This window comes from Akebia trifoliata, chromosome 13 (genome assembly GCF_017979445.1).
Source record: "Akebia trifoliata isolate Shusen 1 chromosome 13, ASM1797944v1, whole genome shotgun sequence".
NCBI lineage: Eukaryota > Viridiplantae > Streptophyta > Magnoliopsida > Ranunculales > Lardizabalaceae > Akebia > Akebia trifoliata.
Genome location: NC_141387.1, coordinates 18,150,779 through 18,175,865, shown reverse-complemented (window position 1 = coordinate 18,175,865; position 25,087 = coordinate 18,150,779). Strand labels below are relative to the sequence as shown.

General features: G+C 37.5%; 1 protein-coding gene across 3 annotated transcripts in view; it reads left to right on the top strand.

Moving 5' to 3' along the window:
- The window catches only part of CCC1 (cation-chloride co-transporter 1), a 66,439-nt gene that overhangs the window by 25,705 nt on the left and 15,647 nt on the right, over nt 1–25,087 (top strand). For 2 of the 3 annotated variants that reach the window (XM_086420184.1, XM_086420186.1), the window contains 5 exons: nt 11,236–11,336; nt 11,523–11,584; nt 11,833–12,063; nt 16,353–16,467; nt 17,615–17,809. In XM_086420184.1, the coding sequence (XP_086276310.1) occupies nt 11,236–11,336; nt 11,523–11,584; nt 11,833–12,063; nt 16,353–16,467; nt 17,615–17,809 (704 nt within the window). The remainder of the gene's footprint in view (nt 1–11,235; nt 11,337–11,522; nt 11,585–11,832; nt 12,064–16,352; nt 16,468–17,614; nt 17,810–25,087) is intronic. The other variant, XM_086420185.1, reaches the window with a different exon arrangement.

The following is a 25,087-nucleotide window of genomic DNA, read 5'->3' as shown; positions in this document are numbered from 1 at the left end:
ACAACAAGGTTTGTGGGGGCTTGCGACACCCCCTTAAGGGAATAGTTGCGACAACAACTGTAGCACCATTGAAGGCCTGTGACAGCAGGAGTAGGGCTTGAAGTGTTATGGGATTTGGCTACTCCGAGATCTAGATTTGTTTTTTAGGTCTAGATTTTTTTTGGGTTATAGCCATTCATTGCTTTGTGGCTTATTCCCTCTTGGGTTTCAGAATCCACGTAGACCTCCCTTCAAGCCAAATTAATGACTTCGGAGCAAGTTACCACGACTTCCAACACTATTCTTGGGGCTAATTCTTCAGCCCAATGTATTACCAGAACCCCTTCTTGATGGTCAGAACTTTCAGTCATGGTTTCGATTTATGCGACTTTATTTGAGCAGTAGAGGAAAATCTAGATGGCTTTCGGGCACCGTTACTAAACCAGTCCTTACTAATCCCAAATTTGAACCATGTGAGATTGAAAATTGCACTATCCTTAAGCGGTTATTAAATTCTATAAAGCAGTGCATCTGTATCATGTTCATGTACCATGAGCTTGTCTTATCTTTGTGGTCAGCACTCAGTCAGACATATGCTCATGCCAGGAATGACTCGAGGATTTATGAGTTTTATTGAGACATTGCCCAGGCTACCCAAGGGACTCAGAGTGTAGCCGATTACTTTGGATTTCGTCAGTCACGTTGGGAGGAACTTTCTCATTATGAGTCTATGATTGAGTTGTCTGCATAGGCATCCAGGTATGTGGTTAAGACGATTGCTCGACATCAAACCTACCAGTTTTTCATAGGTTTACATCTTGAGTTTGAGGCATTTCGAACTTTGGTTCTCAACACCATTCCTTTACCTTCTTTATTTGAGATATTTGTGACCGTTGACAGTGATAAGCGTTGTCGTCATATTATTCCTTCTCAGACTTAGGTCTCTAGTATTCTTTTTGCTCTAACTACATATCGCATGGTTCTAGAAACCAATTCGAGTTTCTTCGACTTTCGTACCCCGAGATTTGGGAATCGTGGCCATGGCGGCCATGGTCGTTGTAAAGAGAGTGGTTTTACTTGTAGTCATTGTTGGAAGAATAGCCATGAGAAGGCTCGCTTATTTTAATTCTATCCCCATCTATTGCGATCTCCTGCCACTCCTTTGGGACATTTTGCTCTCCGTGCCGCTACAGTGGAGTTGTCATCCATTTCTCTCATTGATCCTTATTCTTTACTTGGCACTATTGGTTTGCAACTGCTACAGACTCAGATTACCACTATTGTTCGAGATCAGATTAATGCTCATACTTGTCTTCAACTGTGGCCTCAGTTATTACACCTCCAAGTACATCTTCTGCTTTTCATGTCACTTAGTCTAGTTCTACTCCTCTAACATGGGTAATTGATTCTGGTGCTTCTGATCACATGACCGATGAGTCCAACCATTTTACTTCTATTTTTCCTACCATTCATATGGAGGTTCGCTTTGCTGATAGATCTTACACCTATCTACAACAAGGGTATTATATCTTTATCCTTTTGGATTTTCCTAGATTTTGTGCTTCATGTCCCTCATTTATATCTTAATTTTTTGTCTGTGAGTAGTATTACTAAATCTCTAAATTGCTTAGTTACCTTTTTTCCTGCTCATTATATTTTTCTAGACCTGACTTTGAAGAGGATTTTTGGCAAGGGGTATGAGAGGGATGGACTGTACTTGTTTGGATCTTAGTTTATTGCTCTTCCAGCTTCTGTGTTTTCGTCCTCTAGCAGCCACACGTTTTCATCTCAGTTTCTAGATTTATGGTATGCTTGCTTAGAGAAGAATTTTAGAAGAGAAAAGTCAAGTCTCATAATGAGAGCTTGGCATATATTTATAACCCAAAATAAGGGAATTAACATAAATGCCCTTAAAAAGAAATAATAGAAATAAACTGATATTAGTCAAACTAGAACTAGAACTAGAACTAACTATTATAATATTTTCAATACTCCCCCCCAAGTTGGGGCAAACATATCAACTATACCTAGCTTGGCAAGATGAGAGTTAGTGACAGGAGATCCAATAGACTTCGTAAGCATATCAGCCAGTTGATCTGAAGAAGAAATAAAGATTGTTTCTATTGCACTATATCGAACTTTCTCCTTGAGAAAATGAACATCAACCTCGATGTACTTAGCAGCCTTGTTGTCATAGAACATCGATGAGGAACCAACAGTAGGAAATCCCAACTCTGTCAGGAAAGATCTAAGCCAAAGAAGTTCACATGTGCCAAGAGCCATAACACAATACTCAAATTCAGCAGAGAAACGAGAAACCACACTCTATTTCTTATTTTTCCATGAGATAAGATTACTATCATAAAAAGTATATAAATCAGATGTAGATCTCCAATCTGTAAGAGAACCCGCATAATCAGCATCAGTGAAACATGACAGATGTGGCTAAGCAGTAGATGAATAAAATAGGCCTAGACCAGGACGAGACTTAAAGTTGCGAAGGATACGATACACGACATCAAGATGAGAGGTACGCGGAGTATGCATAAATTGACTGACTACACTAACCGCGAATGTCAAATCCGGTCTAGTGTTAGTCAGATAAATGAAACGGCCTACGAGTCTCTAGTAAGAAGAATGATTAGATAAAAGTTCTCCAGATTCAGCATGAAGACGATGATTTTGATCCATTGGGGAAGAGGCATGATGAAAACCATGCATACTAGTGTCTTGAAGAAGATTCAATGTGTATTTGCGTTGAGATAAAGAAATACCACGATGTGAGCGGGCTACCTCTTACCCCAAAAAGTACTTGAGGGGACCTAAGTCTTAACCTCAAAAGCACTACCCAATTGCCTTTTAACTCTGTCAATTCACTGTGCATCATCTCCAGTTACTATAATATCATCCATATAAACTAAGATAATGGTATTGCGGCCATCTACTCCTCGTTGAATAAAACAAGTATGGTCATAGTGGCATCTGGAAAATCCCATAGATAGAATGACCTCAGATAAACGCTGGAACTAGGCTCGCGGAGACTTCTTTAGGCGATAAAGAGATTTGAGAAGGCGACATACTTTTTCAGAATACTCCCCCTGAAGATGAAACCCAGGAGGGGGATCCATATAAATGACCTATGTTAGATCACCGTTTAGAAATGCATTTTTCACATTAAACTGGTGAAAAGGCCATGAATGACATGTCGTTAAAGAGATAAGAAGACGGATAGTAGGCAGTTTGGCTACAAGGGAAAATGTGGTACCCAAGTCCTTTATCTGAATTTGCATAAATCCCTTAGTGACGAGGTGGGCCTTGTAGCGATCAATAGTACCATCTGCGAGATACTTGACCGTGAAAATCCATTTACAACCAACAGTCCGCTCCCCAGAGGGAAGATAAACAAGTTCCCATGTATGATTCTTTTGAAATGCATCCATCTCAGTAGTTATGGCTCTAGTCCACATAGGATCACGTAAAGCCTTAGATACAGACCGAGGAACCCGAATGGAGTTTGTGGTGGAAAGATAGGCTCGATAAGAAGGACAAAAACCCTGATAAAAAACAAACTGGGCGATAGGGTGATCAGTAACACACCCTCGCTTACCTTTGCGAAGTGCAATAGGTAAGTGAGAGTCAGAAATAAAAGAAACAAGAGTAAATGTAGAAGGAATACCTGAGTCCAAGGAGGAGGTTGGCAAAGTTTGAGAGGAGGGAGGGCGACGACAGTAAACCTGTAGCGGCGGCAAAGATGAAGATGGAGAGAAAATTAGAGATGGTAGTACTATAGGAGAAGAATCCTACAAAAGAAAAGAGTCTTGCAAAGAAGATGAAACACGAAAATATGGAACATTTTAATAAAATGTGATATCTGGGGAATGAATAATACGATGAGAGAGGGGATCATAACATTGATACCCCTTTGACATAGATGAGTAACCCAAGAAAACATAACAAATAACTTTGTTATCTAATTTGGTGCGATGGGGAGTTCTATCCTGCACAAGGCAGGTACACCTAAAAACTCTCGGTGTAATAGGGAAGAGAGTGCTATCAGGTCGAAGAACATGAAGAGGCACCTGTCTTCCTAAGGTGCGGTTTGGAACACGATTCAGGAGGAAAACAACAATAAGAACTGCCATTTTCCAATATGACTTATGAACATGCATCCCTCGCAGAAGGCAACGGACGATGTTCATGAGGTGGCGATTCTTGCGTTCCGCCACCCCGTTTTGCTCAGGAGTGTATGGGCAAGTTAACTGATGAAGCATACCACGCTCATGGAGATGAGACCGAATCCCATCAGAAATATATTCCCCTCTATTAACTGTTCTAAGAGATTTGACAATAATGTTGTATTGAGTCTGAATCATTTTAAGGAAATTAACAAAAATAGGGAGTACCTTAGAGCGAGAACGCATTAAAACCCAAGTACAAGGAGAATAGTAATTAATAAATGTAACATAATATCTATGACCATTAAAGCAGTAACAGGGGAAGATCCCCACACATCAAAATGAATTAAATAAAAAATAACATTAAATCTATGTATGCGAGAAGTATAAGAGGTACGTGTGTGTTTAAAAAGCTCACACACAGAGCACTGAAATTTTTGTCCACTACAAGAAATTTTCAAAGTAGGAAATAATGAACATAAGTGCTGAAAATTAGCATGTCCTAAGCGAGCATGCCATAAGTTTAAAGTCTGGGAAGAAAAAGTATGATTCCCAGTGAGTGGGAAGCTGGAGCAGCAGTAAGTGGAGCTTCAAACAAGTACAGCCCATCCCTCTCACACCCTTTGCCAAAAATCTTCTTTGAAGTCAGGTCCTGAAAGACAGTGACTCACAGACATAAGGTTAAGAGATAAGTGTGGAACTTGGTGAACAAAATCAAGAGGAAAACCAAGGGATTGGGAGATAGTATCTTTACTGTGAATAAGGGTAAGAGATCCATCAGCAAGGCAAACCTCCTTATGAGTAGTAGGAAAAATGGAAGAAATAAAATAATTGGACTCATCGATTATGTGATCATAGGTATTAGAATCAATGACTCAGGTCAGAGGAGCAAAGCCAGACTCAGTGACATGAAATGCATAAGAGGTATTTGGAGGAGTGGTAACAGATGCGACTGTCGAGGATGAGGGAGTTTGAGCCTGGAGCTGATCTTGTACAATAGCTGTAATCTGTGTCTTGAGATGTTGCAAATCAATAGTTCCAAGGGAAGCATGATCAACGGAGGTAGATTCCACAACAGTAGCACGGGGCTGCCCTTTAGAAGATCTAAATAGGTGGGGATAGAGCTGAAAGCAGCGGGCCTTCTCATTGCCAATCTTCCCACAGTGGCTACACGTAAGACCACTTCCTTTACCACGTCCACGGTTCCCACGGCTTCGATTCTCATATCCTTGAGTACGGGAGTTAGAAAAATCCGAATTGGCTTCAAGAGCCATCTGATCTGTTTTTGGAGTAGAGATAATGACAGGAGACTGAGTCTGAGAGGGAACTACACGACGACGACGGTCATCGTTATCAATGGTCGTAAATGTCTCAAATAAGGAAGGTAGATGAGTGGTATTAAGGATTTGGATCTGCAGTGCCTCAAACTCAGGGCGTAGACCCATGAAGAACTGGTATGTCTGATGTCGAGCAATCCTCTTGACCACATACCCGGCTACATCAGTAGATAACTCCGCCATAGAGTTATAGTGCGAGAACTCCTTCCAACGGGACTGAAGGAATCCAACGTAATCTGCAACACTTTGATTTCCTTGGGTAGCTTGAGCAATATTCCGGTAAAGTTTATAAATTGTCGAGTCATTTCAAATATGTGCATATGTTTGAGTGAGAACTAACCACAAAGAGGAGATAGTCTCATGATACATAAATATATTGTAGATGCGTTGCTCCATGGAATTGAATAACTATCCAAGAATGGTGCAATTATCGATTTCCCATTGTTCAACTTTGGGATCAGTAAGGGGTGGCTTATGAATAACGCCTGATAACCAACCAGATTTTCTTCTACTACCCAAATAAAGTCGTTTAGACCGGGACTAGCTCTGAAAGTTACGACCATCTAGTAGGGCATTGGTTATACGTTGGACTGAGAAATTAGCCCCAAGGGTTGTGGTGGAGTCCTTAGTCTTGTGAGTTGTCGTCATTGCACACTATGAATAGGAAGAAACTTTGGATTAAAGGGAGATCTCCCGTATAAATACTGTCGAAGGCCAAATAATACTACTGATTGTTGTCGGCAACACTAGAAACAACCTCTATTGTTGTCGTTTAGTTAAACCAACCAAAGTAGAGATGTCATAGGTCACAGAAACGGACTCTACTACTGTAGTAGGTTTTTGCATAACCTTAGGGGTGTTGTAGGATTGATTGCCAGACACCCAACAACTATTTGCTGCTGTTGCAGGGTAGTTTAGATCCTGTAGGCTGATTGGAAGGCACATAAGAACTAGCTGCTGTTGTCGCTGGGCAGTTTAGAGGCTATATGGCTGATTGCAAGGCATCCAATAATTATTTGCTACTGTTGTAGAGCAGTTCAGGCCCTATGGGGCTGATCGAAGTGTATACAACAGTTGGCTGCTGCTGTATGTTGTTGTCGCAAGTCGTATTGGGCTAGTAGATCTGATCGCAACGCAAGTAGGGGCTTGCTGTTGCTGTCGTAGGGAAGTGTAGAGCCAATAGACTGATCGCAAGTTAGATTGGGACCTGTAGGGGTTTGCTGCTGTTGTCGCAGGGAAGTGTAGAGTCAGTAGATCTGATTGCAAGTTAAATTGGGGCTTGTAGAGGTCTGCTGTTGCTATCACAGGGAAGTGTATAAGCTTGGAGGCTGATCGCAAGTTAGATTGGGACATGTAGGGGTTTGCTGCTGTTGTCGCAGGGAAGTGTAGAGTCAGTAGATCTGATCGCAAGTTAAATTGGGGCTTGTAGAGGTCTGTTGTTGCTGTCGCAGGGAAGTGTATAAGCTTGGAGGCTGATCGCAAGTTAGATTGGGACCTTTAGTGCTGATTGACGTGCACCCAATAGCTCAATGGTTGATTGCAAAGAGAAACCCTAACGTAGGGTAAAAAACACAGCGCAAATATCTATTGCAGCATGTGAAGAGCTAAGAAAGTCTCTATCGCAACATGTGATTAAGAGAATATGAATCAAAAAAGAAGAAAAGGGCCCCGAAGGGGAGAAACTCCGGATGAGGCTACTGCTAGGTGATTGGGGTTAAAGTGTAGTGGGATTAGTGAGAGAAGAAAGAAGGGAGGAGAAGAAACGAAAAGGGGTTGTGTTTAGGTTTTTTTTTTGGCTTTGATATCAAGAAGAATTTTAGAAGAAAAAGTCAAGTCTCATAATGAGAGCTAAGCATATATTTATAACCCATAATATGGGAATGGACATGAATGCCCTTACAAAGAAATAATATAAATAAACTGATATTAGTCAAACTAGAACTAAAACTAACTATTTTAATATTTCCTATATTTAGGACATTCCAATTTTCAGTACTTATGTTCTTTATTTTTTGCTTCAAAAATTACTTGTAGTGGACATAAATTTCAGTGCTCTGTGTGTGAACTTTCTAAGCACACACGTACTTCTTATAGTCCTCGTAGGCATCTATATAATGCAATATTTGATTTAGTTCATTTTGATTTGTGGGGGCCTTCCTTTATTGCTGTTTTTAATTCTCATAGATATTATGTTATATTTGTAGATGATTATTCTTGTTGTACTTGGGTTTATTTGATGCGTTCTCGTTCTGAGGTGCTTCATATTTATATTAATTTTCTTAAAATGATTCAAACTCAGTACAACATCGCTGTTAAATCTCTTAGGTCTGATAAGGGGGGGGGGATATATTTTTGATAGGATTCGTTCCCATCTTCATGTTCATGGTATGCTTCACCAGTTGATTTGTCCTTATACTCCTGAGCAGGACAGGGTGGCGAAACACAAGAATCGCCACCTCATGAACATTGTTCGCTGTCTTCTTCGAGGAATGCATATTCTTAAGGCATATTAGAATATGACAGTCCTCATTACGACTTTTCTTCTTAACCGTGGTCCGAGTCGCACTTTAGAAGGACAGGTGCCCCTTCTTGTCATTCAACCTGATAGCATTCTCTTCCTTATTACACCTAGAGTCTTTGGGTGCCCGTGCTTTGTTCAGGACAGGACTCCCAATCATACAAAATTTGATGACAAAGCCATTCGATGTGTTTTCTTGGATTACTCCTTTATGTTAAAAGGGTATCGATGTTATGATCCTGTTTCTCATCATGTCATACATTCTCTTGAAGTTAATTTTTTTGAAAATATTCCCTACTTTCGTGCCACGTCAATTTTGCAGGACTCTTTTACTTTGCAAGACCCTTCTCCTATGGTGTTGCCTTCTCTAGTCTATTCTCCATCTTCACCGATGCTTAACGTCTACACTCATCGCCTTCGCCCTTGTCCACCTTTGTCAATCTCCTCCTTGAACTCAGGTATATCATCTCCTACCTCTACACTTATATGTGTTATTATCCCTTCTATTCTGACTCTTACTTATTGCCATTTGCAAAGGTAAGCGAGGGTGTGTGATTGATCATCCTATTGTCTAGTTTGTTTCCTATCAGGGTCTTTCTTCTTCTTATCAAGCCTACCTTGCAGCCATTAATTTTATTCGAGTTCATCGATCTATATCAGAGGCTCTGCAAGATCCTCAGTAAACTAAAGTTATGACTGCTGAAATGGATGCTTTGCAGAAAAATAATACCTGGGAGCTCGTTAACCTTCCATTTGGGGAGCGGACCGTTGGTTGTAAATGGATCTTCATTGTGAAATATCTCATCAATGACACTGTTGATTGGTTTAAGGCACGTCTAGTTGCTAAGGGGTTTAGCAGACTCCAGGAAAAGATTTTGGTGCCATATTTGCTCTTGTAACCAATCTTTCCACTGTTCGACTTCGTGTCACTCCTTGCTCCTTCACCAACTCAATGTGAATAACGCCTTTCTGAATGGTGATTTGACTGAGGTTATTTGTAGGGATCCTCTTCTTGGGTTTCATTTCAAGGGGAGTATTTTGAGAAGGTATGCTGCCTTCTCAAATTTCTGTATGACCTAAAGCAGTCTCTGCGAGTTTGGTTTCAGTGTTTTTCTAATGTTATTTTTTCTATATAGTTTTCTAGATGCCACTCAGATCATACTTGCTTTGTTTGTCGGGGAGTAGATGGTCCTTGCATCATTGATTTAATTTATGTGGATGACATTATCATGACTTGCAATGATGCATAGTGGATTGATAGAGCTAAGGTGCTATTGGGTCGTGTTTTTGAAGTCAAGGACTTGGGTCCCTCAAGTACTTTTTGGGGACAGAAGTGGCCCGCTCTTGTTGTGGTATTTCGTTCTCTCAACGCAAATACACATTGGATCTTCTTCAAGATACGAGGATGCTTGGTCAGTTCCGCGTACTTCTCATCTTGATGCCGTTTATCGTATTTTTTGTTACTTGAAGTTGCGTCATGGCATTGGACTTTTCTACTCTTCCATTGCTCAACCACATTTGTCTTGTTTCACTGATGCTGATTATGCTGGTTCTCTTACAATTAGAAGATCTACCTCTGGTTTCTGTACTTTCCACAGTGTTAACCTTATCTTGTGGAAAAGTAAGAAACAAAGTGTGGTTTCTCGTTCTTTTGCGGAAGCTGGGTATCATGTTATGGCCCTTGACGCATGTAAACTTATTGGGCTTCGATCTTTGCTGACAGAGTTGGGTTCTTGTTTTTGGTTCCTCCACTTTGTTTTGTGATAACAAGTCTGCTATCATTCTTGCTTTTGACTCAGTTCTTCACGAAAAAACTAAGCATATTGGGGTTGATGTTCACTTTCTCAGGGAGAAAGTTCGATCTGGTGCTCTTCAGACAGTTTTTGTACTTTCTTCAGATCAACTTGCCGACATGCTCTGTTGGTCATTTTGTCACTAATTCTCATATTGAGCTGGGTATAGTTGATATATTTGCCCCAGTTTGAAGGGGAGTATTGGAAATAATCTAGTTATTTTAGTATATTTAAGCTCTAATAGTTTTTATTTTTTGTTTCTTATGTGTAAGGGCATTTATGTCCATTAACTCTTTTATTAATATAAATATTTGCCAACTCTCAAAAACAGACTTGATAATTTACTTTCTTCAATTCTTCTACTCCCACACACCCAGATTAAGGAAAACGAAATAAACATGAAATTAACTTATATCAAATTGTAAATCCTTTGTTTTCTACACTTCCCTTTGACCTAGAGCATAGGTATTGGATATGCCCAGCTTGCCAAGATTGTTCGGATGATTAGCTTTAACTATTGTTTTAGTAAAGATATTGGCTAATTGAGCCTCAAATAATGAAAAAAGAGAGTCAAGATAATTAGATGATACTTTCTCTCATATAAAATGATTGTAATCATCTTGGTGCTTAGTCCTCTCATGAAAGATTGGGTTAGAGGCAATATAAGTGGCAGCTTGCTTCACAATGGAGCCATAGTGGTCACGAACTTGGCTTGCCTACTTGTGACCTGGTCACAATTTGATCGTGGGCAATACATTGTTGGACTTCGCTTAGGCACAACCTAGGATGACTAGGCCGAGTCATTGCTTGGCACTACTTGGCTTGGGCATGACATGTAGAACTTGTCTGGTTTTAAAACAATTGTGATGGATAAATTTTTATTGCACTAGAGACACAATAATACAATCTGAAACTTACCAAAATATATACAAAAATTTCATGCATTTTAAACAACTATATTTGTTCGTTTCGCTATCTCAAAATACTGATTCTTCTCAAACAAACATACCAAATGAATGATATTTTGAAAAATATTGTATTTTTATTTTATTCAATCTCTAAATTCATATGCCATAAAAAATTTAAGGATCGCATGTTGTAAATGCCAATGGCCTAAATATACATTTGAAATTATACGTGATTTACTTTGACTAAGACACTATACCAAAAGTCAAATCTCTTGTTAAAGTTGGGTATTTTTATTGAGTGTTACAAGAATTGTATACTCTTATCCCTTACTGTGAAATGACTTGTACAGTTTGTTATTAGTTTGATGATGTAATGCATATGATAATAGTGTGGAGCTGTGATAGCAAATAGTATACTCTCTTGGTGCCATGTCATGAAAATTGTGTTGTTTCTCAATGGATGAGTTTAATAATGGAATTTGCCTTTGAAACCATTAAATTCGGTCTAATTTATTTTTTTTCCAGGGTGGTGGACCATATTTTCTAATTGGTCGAGCACTTGGTCCAGAGGTTGGTGTTAGTATTGGGTTGTGTTTCTTCCTTGGAAATGCAGTTGCGGGATCTTTGTAAGTGTGGAGTATTTCATCTTTTTTGCTATGTATTTGTTGGGCCATCTTAAGTGGGTAAGGTCCATCAGGATGATAGGTCTCAGATCGATTATGTTTGTTGTCTTCTCCTAGTATTGGACTTTATAATTACTACTGCACTCATATTTTCTTTCTTTTATGATTTGTGGTTTACATCTGATTTAGATATGTTTTGGGAGCTGTGGAAACCTTCTTAGATGCTGTGCCAGGTGCTGGAATTTTTAGAGGTATCCCTTGAGTTTGTGTAAATTGAGCCCCAATCTACTTCTGTGCAAGTTTTTTTTTTTCTATTTCAGTGTAGGGTTTGCCAACTCAGCTTACATTTGGAAAAAAGTAGCTTCTACATCATTTTCTATCTTACACCATAATGAATGTACTGCTTGCTTCCTTTGAAATATTATTAAAATTTTTATGATGCCCATTCTGTGGGATGTAACCTGCTAAAAGTTTTTAATCCTTGATGTTGCCAATGCAGAGAGTGTAACAAGTATTAATGCCACTTTGGGAGTTCCAGAACCTATACACACTCCTAGTTTACATGATCTGCAAGTTTACGGCATCGTTGTTGTTGTCCTTCTGTGCTTCATCGTTTTTGGTGGGGTGAAAATTATCAATCGGGTTGCACCTGCTTTCCTCATACCCGTTTTATTTTCACTGTTTTGCATATTTGTTGGAATCGCTGTTGCAAAAAAAGAAGACCCTTCGAGTGAGTTACCCTTTTCATTTTTTTAATCTTTTAATTATTCAAGGTTTTAAAATTTCAATTTCGATGTCTTTCAGTTATCCTAGAAATAGAAATATTTTGTGGCAATATTTCAACCAGTGTGGAAATCAATACAATTTTCAAAGAAATGATGGAAATATTATGAAATGAATAGAAATGTTGGGGAAGTTTTCATTGAAAGGGTGAAAATGGCAAAATAAACATGAAAAATATATTGTAAGTCATCGAACTACAATAAATGACCATATGAATTTTGGAAATGAAGATTACTAGTTCTGTGCTATCAGTCTTTTCAAATAGCATATGTGATGTGCTGCATGCATATGCGATCATATGATGATCACTCAATAGCATATGTGGTCCCATATCATCCATTTTTTGTGTGCTTTTGTTAATAAAAATATAAAAAGAAAGAAAAAAAAATGGGAAAATCCTGCAATTATTACAATAATTTAGAAAATAATTTTTTGTAATGTTTTTATTTTCAATTTCATTATCATTTATTATATTTGTAGGTTTAAAAAAGTTTGTTATAATACAAATACACAAGAAAATTAGAAAAAAATATGAAATCTTACTTCGTGAATGTTGGACAAATCTTTAGACTCTACATTCCTTCATTTTGAATGTTGAATCTTGATTCTTAAGCTTGACATACATGATTTAAGGCGTAGAAGATGTAGAGAATTAGAAAAGAAACAAATATATTGATAGGAGTTCAGAAAATAACTAATTGTACAATAAGAAATGAGATAATTGTGAAGTAGAAGTCTCCATGCAGTGTTTGTTAAACGGCGTCAGTGTTATATCATGTGGATACAAGTATTTTATTTTTGGATAGGCAAACAGAATTTATTAGAAGAAAAGGAGAATTTACAAAAGGGAGGATGAGCTATCCAGCCTAAAACAAAAACAAGAATAAAAGAAAGTAAAAATGACAGCAAACACCCGTCCAACATAGCTTAGTCCTCCTCCATATTACAAACCTCATCCCATCTTACAAGATAATCTACAAAAAACACCCTAAAGAGCTTACCCCAGTAGAACAAGAGAGCTAGACCAGAAATTACAGTACCATGAACAAGTCTCCTTTCCATCAAAGATCTTTCTATTACGTTCTTTCCATATAGCACAACAAATGGCAAACGGCATGATGCTCCATGAAATCCTCTTAGCCTTAATAAAAGGAGGAACCCCAATGCGGCCAAGTTTCGAACAAGGATTTAGTCGAGCGAGGGAAACTCCCGTAAATCCCGAACAAGGAAATGAAGTGATTCCATAATTGTTGGCAAAGCTACAATGAAGAATGATATGGCTTGCAGATTCCCCATCTGCGTTGCATAAACAACAAAAGTTAGGCGTCACCATACCTCTTCTGATGAGCTGATCCATAGTAGGAAGACTTTCCAAGGTTTCCAGCCATATAAAAATAGAGTTTTTGGTAGGAACTTTAGGGCCCCATATAACTATAGCTGGGAAAGCAGCCTCATTGGAAAGAACATTGAGTGAGTACAAAGGGTGATTTGAAAAAGACCTGTCCTTAGAAGCCACCCAAAACCTCTTATCCTCATTAGGAGAAGAATGAGATTCCTCCAAGCATCTCAGTTCTCAGAAGCCTCCCCATCTCCTCCATTTCCCAGTTGTTAAACCCCCTCCTGAACCCCATGTCCTAAGCAACTGAGTCTTCATCTCCTGATCTAAAGCAAGAGAAAGTTTTACCTTTTTTCAAAGATAACGCAAGGAGCGGTGGGAGTCTTTCCATAAGCGGTGTATTACCACACCAACAATCCTCCCAAAGACAAATTAGGTTTCCCCTTCCCATTTTAAATCTCACATTTCTCCTAAACCTTGGCAATCTTTTGAGAACTCCTTTCCAAACCCTGCACCCGTAAGGGTCCTTTGCTGCTTCTTTACTCTCCCACCCATGATCCTTTTCCCCATATATTTACTCCTTATTACCTTCCTCCACAGCCAACTCCTCCTCACCAAACCTCCACAACCACTTACCAAGAAGAGTCAAATTCATCCCACCAAAGGTTCACAAACCGAGAACCCCTTGCTTCTTAGACTTGCACATCTTTTTCCAACTTACCATATGATACTTCCTCCAACCATCACTGTTGTTCCAATAGAAATCTGTACAACACAACGTGGTATGGAGAGCAAAGAAAGGAAATAGTTTGGGATGCTCGCAATTGAGGTCTTGATGAGCATTAATTTGCCTCCCTTGGATAAAAATCTGGATTTACAAGAGCTTAGCTTCCTCCCAACTCTTTCAATGACTGGATCCCAAATACCTTTACTATTATAAGGGCCCCCCAAAGGTAATCTTAAATAAGAAGTAGGAAGGGTTCCAATCTGAAAACCAAAAGATGCTGCTGAGATCTCTAGCCAAGGAATGTCACCAATTGGAGAAATCTTACTCCTTCGAAAATTAACTGTGATGCCCGAGATAGCTTCAAAATAGCACAAAATTCCACTCAAGAACCTTAACTGGGGAGCCAAATCATCTAGAAAAAACAAAAGTATCATCTGCAAATTGGAAATGAGAAATCTTGCTTCAAACACTATTTTACGTTTTCACATAAACTTTCCTTTAAGGAATCACCCACTATAGAAACATCCAGATCTGACACATCAGCTCCCATAAATTGTTCTCCTATTTCCACGTGCTTAGGAGGTTGCGAAGTATCCGAATGAAACCCACACGAAAAGACCCCCATCTAAACTAAATGCATATTTCTCTTTATGGTAACCATGTGTTGAAACAGTTGCCACACACTGATTAAATTGTTGACGTACTAAAGAACACACATCAGAATCCCCTTGATTCTCACCCACCAAATCACATCGTGTCACTGAATTTGAAGTTTGAAAATCAGTAACTTGATTCGATATTCCCACACCACCATTGTTAACAGCACACCCTTCTTCTTTGATTAATCATTTCCCTTTAGATTGCATCGACTGGATCGAAACCGGCGGGAGTCCCTTTCCAAACACCAGTTCTTTCTCATGAGGACGCTCAATCACAATATGTTCTCTTGCTTCCCCTAAACTGTGATCTCTCTAGACTACCACCACCACCGTGAAGTGAAAGCCATCTCTGGAGACCTTTAAACTTCTATTGATTTTCTACCAATCAAAGCCCACCTTCAGTTAACTTTCTCCAGGTTTTCCTCTTCTTTGTGTCCTAGTCCAGTTCCAACAGACCACCCAGTTGTCCACCTATAACGTCGTAAACTTGTTTTGACCACATATGAAATGGCAGCCCGCAAATTTTGACCAAAAAACCTTTCTTCTCCGACGTAGAGGTAACCTGATTGACACTAGCGTACCAATGTTTGAAGACAATATCCAAACCTCCACTGGAAATATCTTTAAATCTTCAAATCGAATCGGCCAATCCCGCCTTACCTGTTAACAGGACACACTTATTGCAACCCCATTGATACGTTGGCCAAGAATAACACCCTTTGACCTTATCTTCCAAGGTTCTCCACCATTCGGCCCTTGGCTGAAAAGGTTGAGCAGCTTCACGCACAATCGCCCATCTCCAATTCCCTGCTCTGCACACCAGCAACAGGAGTCTTCTTCCCTTGGTGCTAAAACCCTTGCAAAGTTTCAATAGAGAACAAATCCACAATGGTGCTAGATCTGACCTTAGATTCAACCAACCCTCACTCTCTTCCCCCTCCGGCATCATTAAAGGATTCATCCACCCTTTTGCTGAATAATCTTGGATTCTGATGTGCAGACAAGCTTCGTTTTCATCACCCAATGCTAGAAGAATTCTACCTTCAACCACACTCTTGGACCACACAAAGGTTTTACTTTTGTAGTTAACTTTGCATGTTCCAGCGCCTTGCACAGCCACAGGCATTCCTCCTTCAACACTAGTGACAAGACTCCTTTACCTCTTCTATCACTTTGTTGGATTTTCTGTTCTTTAGCCAAATCTTCTTCAACTCAAAAACCTTCTGGTCGACCTGAACGAGCTTCATTTCATCTTAGAGGTGTTTAAGCCCTAATCTGCAACCATTAAATCACTAATAGAATGTGGATACAGGTATGCTGGCATACTGGAGTATTTGTGTATCAGAGTGTGTACTACTATGCTTTTATTAGATTGTAATCATGGTCACTAGAAAGCCCCTTGGATGTTTTTCAGTTTCTTTTCATCATCATCAATTCATTGCTACCATCATTATTTTAGCTAACCTTAGAATGTGACTTTTTGTTTTTTTTTTCTGTTGGTATTCTTGTCACAGAAGGAATCACCGGGTTGAGCTTGAAGACATTTAAAGATAACTGGAGTTCAGATTACCAACGCACCAATAGTGCTGGACTTCCTGATCCCACTGGAACAATTTACTGGAACTTCAAGTAAGCCATTATAATTTCTAGATTAGTGCCTAATTTTGGTTTATGATTTGGTGATGGTTCTTTATGATCATATACTGATCCTTTAGTTATTTTTAAGTATTTATTGGATCACATTGTAATATTTAAGCATCACTTATTATTACTTACAATAGTATCTTTACAAATTATTGGTATCTTTGGATGTCTGGGGTGGTGGTTTTACGAACTTATGGCTGTACAGTCCAAAATATCTCAACAGAACCATGACTTCAAACTGTATATTAGCTCGAACTACTTTATGGTCTCATGATGCAAGCTTGGTGGGGACAGTAAATAAGAATCTTGATTGACAGATAATTGTGGAGAAGTCTGCAGAAGCCAAAGAACCTTGTTCGAGGGCTGACCATGCACCCAATCCAACCAATCGACTCGGTAGCTCTCGACTTTGATAAATGAATTGAATATCAGAGCTACCATTATGGAATGAAAAAAAAAAGTTCAACAATTTGATTTCTACGAATGACCATTTACACCAAGCCAGACAACTTATCATTGGATGTGATTCCATGGATGCGTAGTTATGAAGAGGGGAGACAGTGCTACTACTCATACTAGCTTGAGCTTTAGAATCCTAACACCTTGGTCTGACAAGAGGCCTTTAGAATGAATGATTGAGAAGAATACAAAGATGCACAGACCAACAAAGCAGATAATGAACTGTCAAACAGATTTACCACAAATGTAAAGAAACGTGGGAGTGTGACGTTTTGGCCTCATGCATCTCAATATCTGAACACTTTGCCTCATGCCTCTGCCTTTTTAAATATACCGAGTTATATTGATGGCATTGCCAAACTTCCATGAAACGTCAGCATTCACCATGCTTTACTTTGTCAAAACTTGTGTATCTGTAAATTTGTTGGGATATTTTATTTTTCTCACTTTTTCATTTCTCCATTTTCTGTTTTGTTTGTTTCTTTTTCAACATATGGTTTTGTGTATCATGATGACCAGAGCTACAAAAATGGGAACCTTCATGGGCATTCTTCCAATTATTGTCTGTCTATTACACCTCTGGAGCTTGTTAGCCATTGATTTCATAGATGGTTTTATTAAATGGATTTAGTTTTTTAAATTTTCTAACAATTAGATTGTTCACTATTCTCAGTGCACTGGTAGGTCTCTTCTTTCCTGCTGTAACGGGTATTATGGCTGGTTCTAATCGCTCTGCATCACTAAAAGACACTCAGCGTTCGATACCCATTGGAACATTGGCTGCAACTCTGACAACCTCTTCTCTCTATCTAATATCTGTATTATTATTTGGAGCTCTTGCAACACGGGAGGAACTTCTGACAAATAGGTAATCATTCTTTCGATTAAGCTGTTACTTCAGATGGAAATAAATGACCTGTTCATTTTCTTTTAACTGTAATATGGATCCCTGCATCTATTTCCATTGAAACATCTCTTTATTCGTTTCAACCTAGTCATTTTCTATTGTTGGAGCATGTTTTTCCTTTCGTACTTGGTTAACCTTTCTTATCGGCACTTTTGTACGGATCTGGCCAAAATACTTCCAGAAGCAAGTGTATGACCTACATGACAAAGAGACTATTTAGGATTTATTGAGTACTCACGCTTGGACCATTGACCATGGTTGGAATCAATATTCAAAATAATTGTGTCCAGAATTCCCTATTTTATCGAAGAGTCGGACTTCTAAATTCTCAAAAGAAAGTAAGTCAACCTGTTGCTTGACAAAGTTTTTAGGAATGGCTAAATTATATATTGTGTTTTAGTTAGACGAGTTATAACTAGATAATTAGTAGTAGTTTGTAATTTTGAAAAGTTAATATATAAATAATGAGGGTGCAGCTGATTAAACCCTAATCTCGTCTTATTCTCTCTAATCTCCTCTCTTTTCTCTTTGGTTTCTCTCTTGACCCGATGTACAAATTGGTATCAGAGCACGATCTACTCAAGCAACTCCCGGGTTTTTTTTTTGTCGAAGAGTATTGCGATTGCTGATGTCGGCAGCATGATCGCTGATATCAGTAGATTGAGGTTGAAAAAAAATCATGGCTGAATCGTCATGATTTATAGGGGTTTTAAAATTTTTTGTAGAGTTATCTTGGAAGTGTTTCACCAATATTTCAGAAAAAAGGAAAAAAAAATTCAGATTTTGAACTTTTGGTTCATTTGATCTTCAGGGGTTTTTTGAACCGTTTTATTTGATGGATCTGATCAAGATGACAATTCTCTACACACCGGAAGTGGTTTTGCTCAATTCTCAATTCAGAGCTGTATTGGAAATTCAGTGAAGAAATCATCTCCACTTTTTTCTATTTTTGACTTCTTAAAGTGATTTCGTTCAATTCCTACGACAATCTGGCCTTGATTTGTGTTGAATATTTCACTTGGAAGTAGTTCTAATGTTAGTGGCTCCGATTTTGGTACTCAAGTACCTATTTATTTAGTGATGGGTTATAGGGATTTGTACACACCCCATTTTTGCAATTGTTTGATTGATCAACTTGTCAACTTGATTGTTGCGGTTCCCATTGATGGACGGATATTCTAGAGGTTTTTATTTGTCACTAGATATGTTTCTAGAACTGATATGAGATATTCCACGTTAACAAACCTTATAAACCACACTACGCTAGGAAAATATGACTTGGAATACAGAAATCATCATTTTGGAACTAAAAGAACTTTTAAAGAAAAATGATAAAAAATGACCAAATTACCGAAATATCCCTGGAGCCAAAACACCCTTAGAGACCATATTAAACTTTGGAGAACTCTTTTGAATGCATAAAATGACAACTTGGAACCTAATAAACTGTTTTGCCAATTTCCACAAAATTTGACAAAATTACAAAAATAACCATTGTGGTGTCCATACTAATTTCACGTTCAAAAATCATAAATGACAATATTTTCAATGAATTCCTCGTAAAAACCCGATTCCAAAACATTCCAAAAATGACATTTGAAAACAAAATCCCTCTTTAAGTGTAAAACAATTTTCCAATTCTAAAATTCGAAATTTGAAATTAATAATTAAAAATCTTAATAAATGTAAAGTGGAATTTTAATAAAAAAATTTTAAAAAATTTAAATGTAAAGTGCAAATTAAAAAGATTTAATCTAATAAATGCAATTAATTAAGCCTATGGGCCAAATTCCAAGAGGCGGCCCATTTATTCAAGTGGGGCCCACCTAACATTTAATTAAAGAACCCTCCAATTAAATATAGTACCCTCCAGGGGTGTCCAAAATTTAGAGATTATATTCTCTGTAAGTCAAATAAGTCAAATCTAAACTAGAATCACTTGAAATCTTATCTAAAATCACCTGAAGTTATGTTAGATGGAGTTTATCTAAAAGAAACCTAATTTAACATAAACGTTATAAAAAACTTCTTTAAAAAGGCAAGCTTACCACAAAATCTCAGATGCCCTTATTAACCCTAAGAAAAATAGGTCAAAAGTTCCCCAAAACTCTCCCAAGACCCTAAAGTTGAAGCCCTAACTCAATACCCATATCGCAAGCCTTGATTTTCAACCCAAAATAACACCTAGAAAACTTGAAAAATACTCAAATTTAGCCAAAAAACACCTAGAAATTCTCATCTTAGAGTTTAAGAGTAGATCTAGAAGCGGATATAGACTGAAGAAATTTGCAAGAGGCGCTCATCACCAGTGGCTCAGGAAACGCACTGCCAACAATCAATTGTCAATCGCATCCAAAGGTAATCACTCTTAATACTAGAAATTGGTATTTTTCCAATGTAGGTTTTTGGTATTAGACCATAGGCGGGATTGGGGCCTAAAGTCAATTTCAGTTCCTAGATTGTAAAACTAGGTGGAGACTTTGTAAATCCCCTGAAAAAAAATCCTTAAAGTGTATGATCCACCCTACTACAACCCAATGACTTGTTTAACAAATCAGCAAGTCGATATCCAGACTTCACATAGAGAGTAGCAATTTTACCATTCAGGAGTTTGTCATGTGCAAAGTGACAATTAACTTCAGTATGCTTCAGCTTCTCGTGAAACTAAGAGTTTGTTTTGTCTTAGCAATTTCACCATTCAATAGTTTTTCATGAACAAAGAAATGTGTATGGATGCCTGGCTATCACAAAAGAGACTTTTATGTAATTCTACTGTAAAGCCTATCTCTTGAAGAAAGCGTCTCAACCAGGTTGGCTCACAAGATGTGTGTGACATAGCTCTATACTCAGTCTCAACACTAGATGTAGCAACTATTGTTTGTTTCTTGTTTTTCCATGTCACAAGATTATCACCCAAGAATGTACAATACCCTGTGATGGATCTTCTATCTAGAGGAGAACCTGTCTAGTCTGCATCCGTATATCCTTCGATGCGAGGATGACCATTTGACTTGTATAATAATCCATGTCCTGAGGAACCCTTCAAGTACCTAATAATATGCTGCAATGTTACTTAATGAGGTACTTTAGGAGCTTCCATAAATTGACTCACAATACTCACAACAAATGGAATGTCCGACTTGATAATGGTGAGGAAATTCAACTTCCCAATTAGTTTTCTATACCTACCAGTATCATAAAAAAGATCTACCTGATCAATAGTTAACTTCTGTTTTGGATCCATGGGAGAATGATGCAGGACGATGAGGGGATATAAGAAAATAGATGAGTTTAGAAAATTCTGGTTGGGGATTGGGTAAAGGATTTGGGCTAGGAAAGGGTAAACTCAAAAGTAGATTTTTTTTTTTTTTGTTGCAATTACGACAATTTCAGTTCAGTAGGCTAGATGAAAAGGGTTAAAGAATGGTTAAAAGGTTAAGAGAAAAGATAAAGGGTTAAAGAAAATGGGGAAATGATTATTGTTTGAGGTTTGTAGGTTTGAAGAATCAAGAAAGGGGTTTCAAGAATCAAGAAAGTTAAAAGGAAAAAAAAAAAAAACAAGAGAAGGGATAAAAAGATAAAATCTTGGAATCACACCAAGAATGATGGAGAACTCACTTCACTTCATGAAAGAAACGCATTGTGTTAAACCATCAACTTCAAATTATGGTCTTTTATCTTAGCAAAGTCCCCATTGTACTTGTTTGAGACGATCAGGTCGGTTTGTGGTAGTGATGGAACAACTGCATCACAGACAAAAACTGTAGATGTCTCCAAAAGATCTTCCTTACGCTCTTTTGATGTATTTTCCACTTCATGATCTTGTTCCTGCGTTGATTCTAGAGTTGTAGGCACAACATCTTTTGAAGTTGATGCTTGATCCGTCTTTTCTTCAATCTGCTCTTGGATTGATGGTACCGCATGAGTTGACTTTTATGGACATACCTTGAGTAGATATTGTTTGTCTGAAGTAACACGTAAAATATTTCGCTCCGCATCGAACGTAGCTTGTACATGTGAGATCCAACCTCGACCCAACAAACTATGACATTCTTTTAGTGGAACCACCTTGCTCTCAACACCATGGATAAAATTTCCCTAGTAGAATTGAACGACATAGCTGTAATCACGATAACCACAATAAGTCTTATTTTCAACATTCTGCAAAATATTATCAGAAAAATTGTTGAAATCAAAGTTTTCTTCATATTCATCACTGCACAATATCCTGAATGAATTCTTGGAAGGTAAAACAAATCTGATTTTGACTTCTAATACGATATCTATTTATTCTAGGTTTAATTTTGATACCAAAGTTGATGCAAGATGATGAGGGGAAATAAGAAAGTGGAATTTGATTTAGGTAAAATAAGGGATTTAGGAACATCTGGTTGTAGATTGGGTAAAGATTTGGGTAGGATAGGATAATTTAATTTTGGATTTTGGGCAAGTAAGACCACAATCTTAATGAAAATGGTTAAAGGTTAAGGTTTAGAGGGTAATGAAGGGATTAAAGGTTAAGGTTATTGCGTAATGATTAAGGGTTAAGGTTTGTAGGTTTCAAGAATCAAGAATTAAGAAAGGGGTTTCAAAATCAAGAATAAAGAAAAACAAAAGAATAAAAAAAAAAAAAAAAGATTAAAAGAAAAAAAGAGAATGATAGAAAGATAGAATCTTGTAATCACACCAAGGGTTTCTTGGAATCACACAAAGAATTGTGGAGAATTCACTTCATTCCATGAAATAAACACATTCTTTATTAAATCTTCATTCATTCATTATAAAAAAAAACTTTAATACAATATATATAAAGAAAATAAATCAAGAATCCTAGTCAAATTAAAACACCAAATGAATAACCAAATTTTCATAACTTTCTCTCTCCTAATTTTCAAACCCTAATAATCTTAAATAAAAGACAAATTAAAGTTATTAAACTGCCCTAAATATTATACTAAGACCATGGGCCAATAAAACATCAAAATAAGACCCAAAAACATAAAAATAAAGCTCTAAAACAGAAATCTAAATAAAAATTAAAATCTACTCTTTAAGATTTGATGCCTCCATCAAAGAATCTCTAGGTTTAGGCTCAAGTAAATCAGTTTAGTCTAATAAATCTAAGGTATACTTTCTCTGTGAGAGACTAATACCACCAGCTGAATGTGCAACCTCAATATCAAGAAAGTATCTGAGTTTTACTCAAATCCTTAGTATTAAACTTTTGCTAAAAAAATGACTTTAACTTCTCAATCCCAACAACATTATTGCCTGTCAATGTAATATCATCCACATATACAACTAGAAGAATATACGTAATATTGGAGTGAATGAAAAATGGTGTGATTTGTTTAACACCTTGACATTTTGGATGCAATAACCGCATTGTTGAATTTTCTAAACCATGCTCGCAGGGACTATTTCAAACCTTAGAGTGCCTTTCTGGACTTACATACTGTACCAACCTGCCCTTAAGCAACAAACTCAAGTAGTTGCTCTATAAACACCTCTTCTTGCAAATCACCATGTAAAAATGCATTTTTTATATCAAGTTGGTACAAGGGCCACCTGGACATAGTAGTTAAAGAGATAATAACATGAACAGACGCGATTTTAACCATTGGGGAAAAGGTCTCAACATAATCAATTCCATACGTCTGTGTATAGCCCTTTGCAACTAGTCTTGCCTTTAATCTATCAATTGTGCCATCAAGGTGGAATTTAACAACATAAACCCATCAACACCCCACCACCTTCTTTCCAAGAGGAAAAGAGACAAGATTCCACATCTCATTGCAATGAAGGCAGCCATTTCTTCTTCCATTGCTGTCCTCTAACCTAGATGTGATAAGGCATCCTGAAGACAGTTAGGAACAAAAATAGAGGACACTGACAAAATAAAATCGGACAAAAAAGGAGATAATGAAGTATATGACACAAAGTTAGCGATGGGATATCTAGTAACACAGGAACAAATACCTTTACTTTGAATAATAGGTAAATCATCTGGAAGTGGAGCTGGAGAAAGAACTGGATTTGGGGAGGGAACTAGACTTGTAGATGAAGAAGATGTTATTATTGTTAGTGTTGTAGTGGTCCTCATGTAGTATACTTTAAGAGGTACATCAGTAGGTATAGAAATAGGAATAGTCAATGTAACAAGAGTACTACCAATGTTATTAGAAGATGTGTTAGAAAAATATGGGACAGACTCAAAGAATGTAACATCAGCACATATAAAATGTTTACGCAAAGTAGGATTATAACATTTATAGTCCTTTTGTGTACGAGAATAGCCAAGGAATACGCATTTTAAATTTTTTAAGTCTAACTTATCTTGACCAGTTCCTAGAAAATGAACAAAATAGACACATCCAATGACATATGGAGTAAGCTGAAAAGACCGATTATCAAGAAATGATACCTTGCGTGGAGATTTACCCTCGAGAATAGGAGTAGGCACGCTATTGATAAGATAGCAAGTAGTGAGAACAACTTCACTCTAATACGTTTCAGGAACTTTCATATGGAACATTAAAGCATGGGCAACTTCTAATAGATGTCGATTTTTGCATTCAACAATCTCATTTTGTTCAGGGCTATGCACACAAGAAGTTTGATTAATAATTCCATGGAAGTGAAGATATGTATCATAATGACAAAGAAAATACTTCTTAGCATTATCAGAGCGCAAAAGGCAAATAGGCATACCAAGCTGAGTTTTTATTTTCATATGAAATTTTTTAAAGATTGTAAACAATTATGATCGATCTTTCATTAAAAACAACCAAGTTATTTTTGAGAAATCATCCACAAAACTAACAAAATATTTAAAATCAAGGTACGACGAAACTCTTGTAGGCCCTTACATGGCAGAATAAACTCAACAAAAAGAACTAGACACTCAACCACTCACACTAGGTGGAAAAGAAACATGATGATGTTTACTTAGTTAACACGCTTCACAATCAAATAAAGATTCACGACTCAAACTAGGAATTAAACTTAGGTAGAATCTGAGAAGATGGGTGTCTGAGCCTACAATGACACTGAAAAGAGTTGAAAGATGAATGAAGTACTGTACTAGCAAGAGCATGATCAAGATAATATAGACCACTTATTTCATGGCTGCCACTAATTGTCTTTCGATCTTGAAAAACACATCTGTCGGTGAAAAATGTTACTAAGCATTGTAATTTCTTTGTTAGTTGACTAGCAAATAAAAGCTAAAAGGAATTT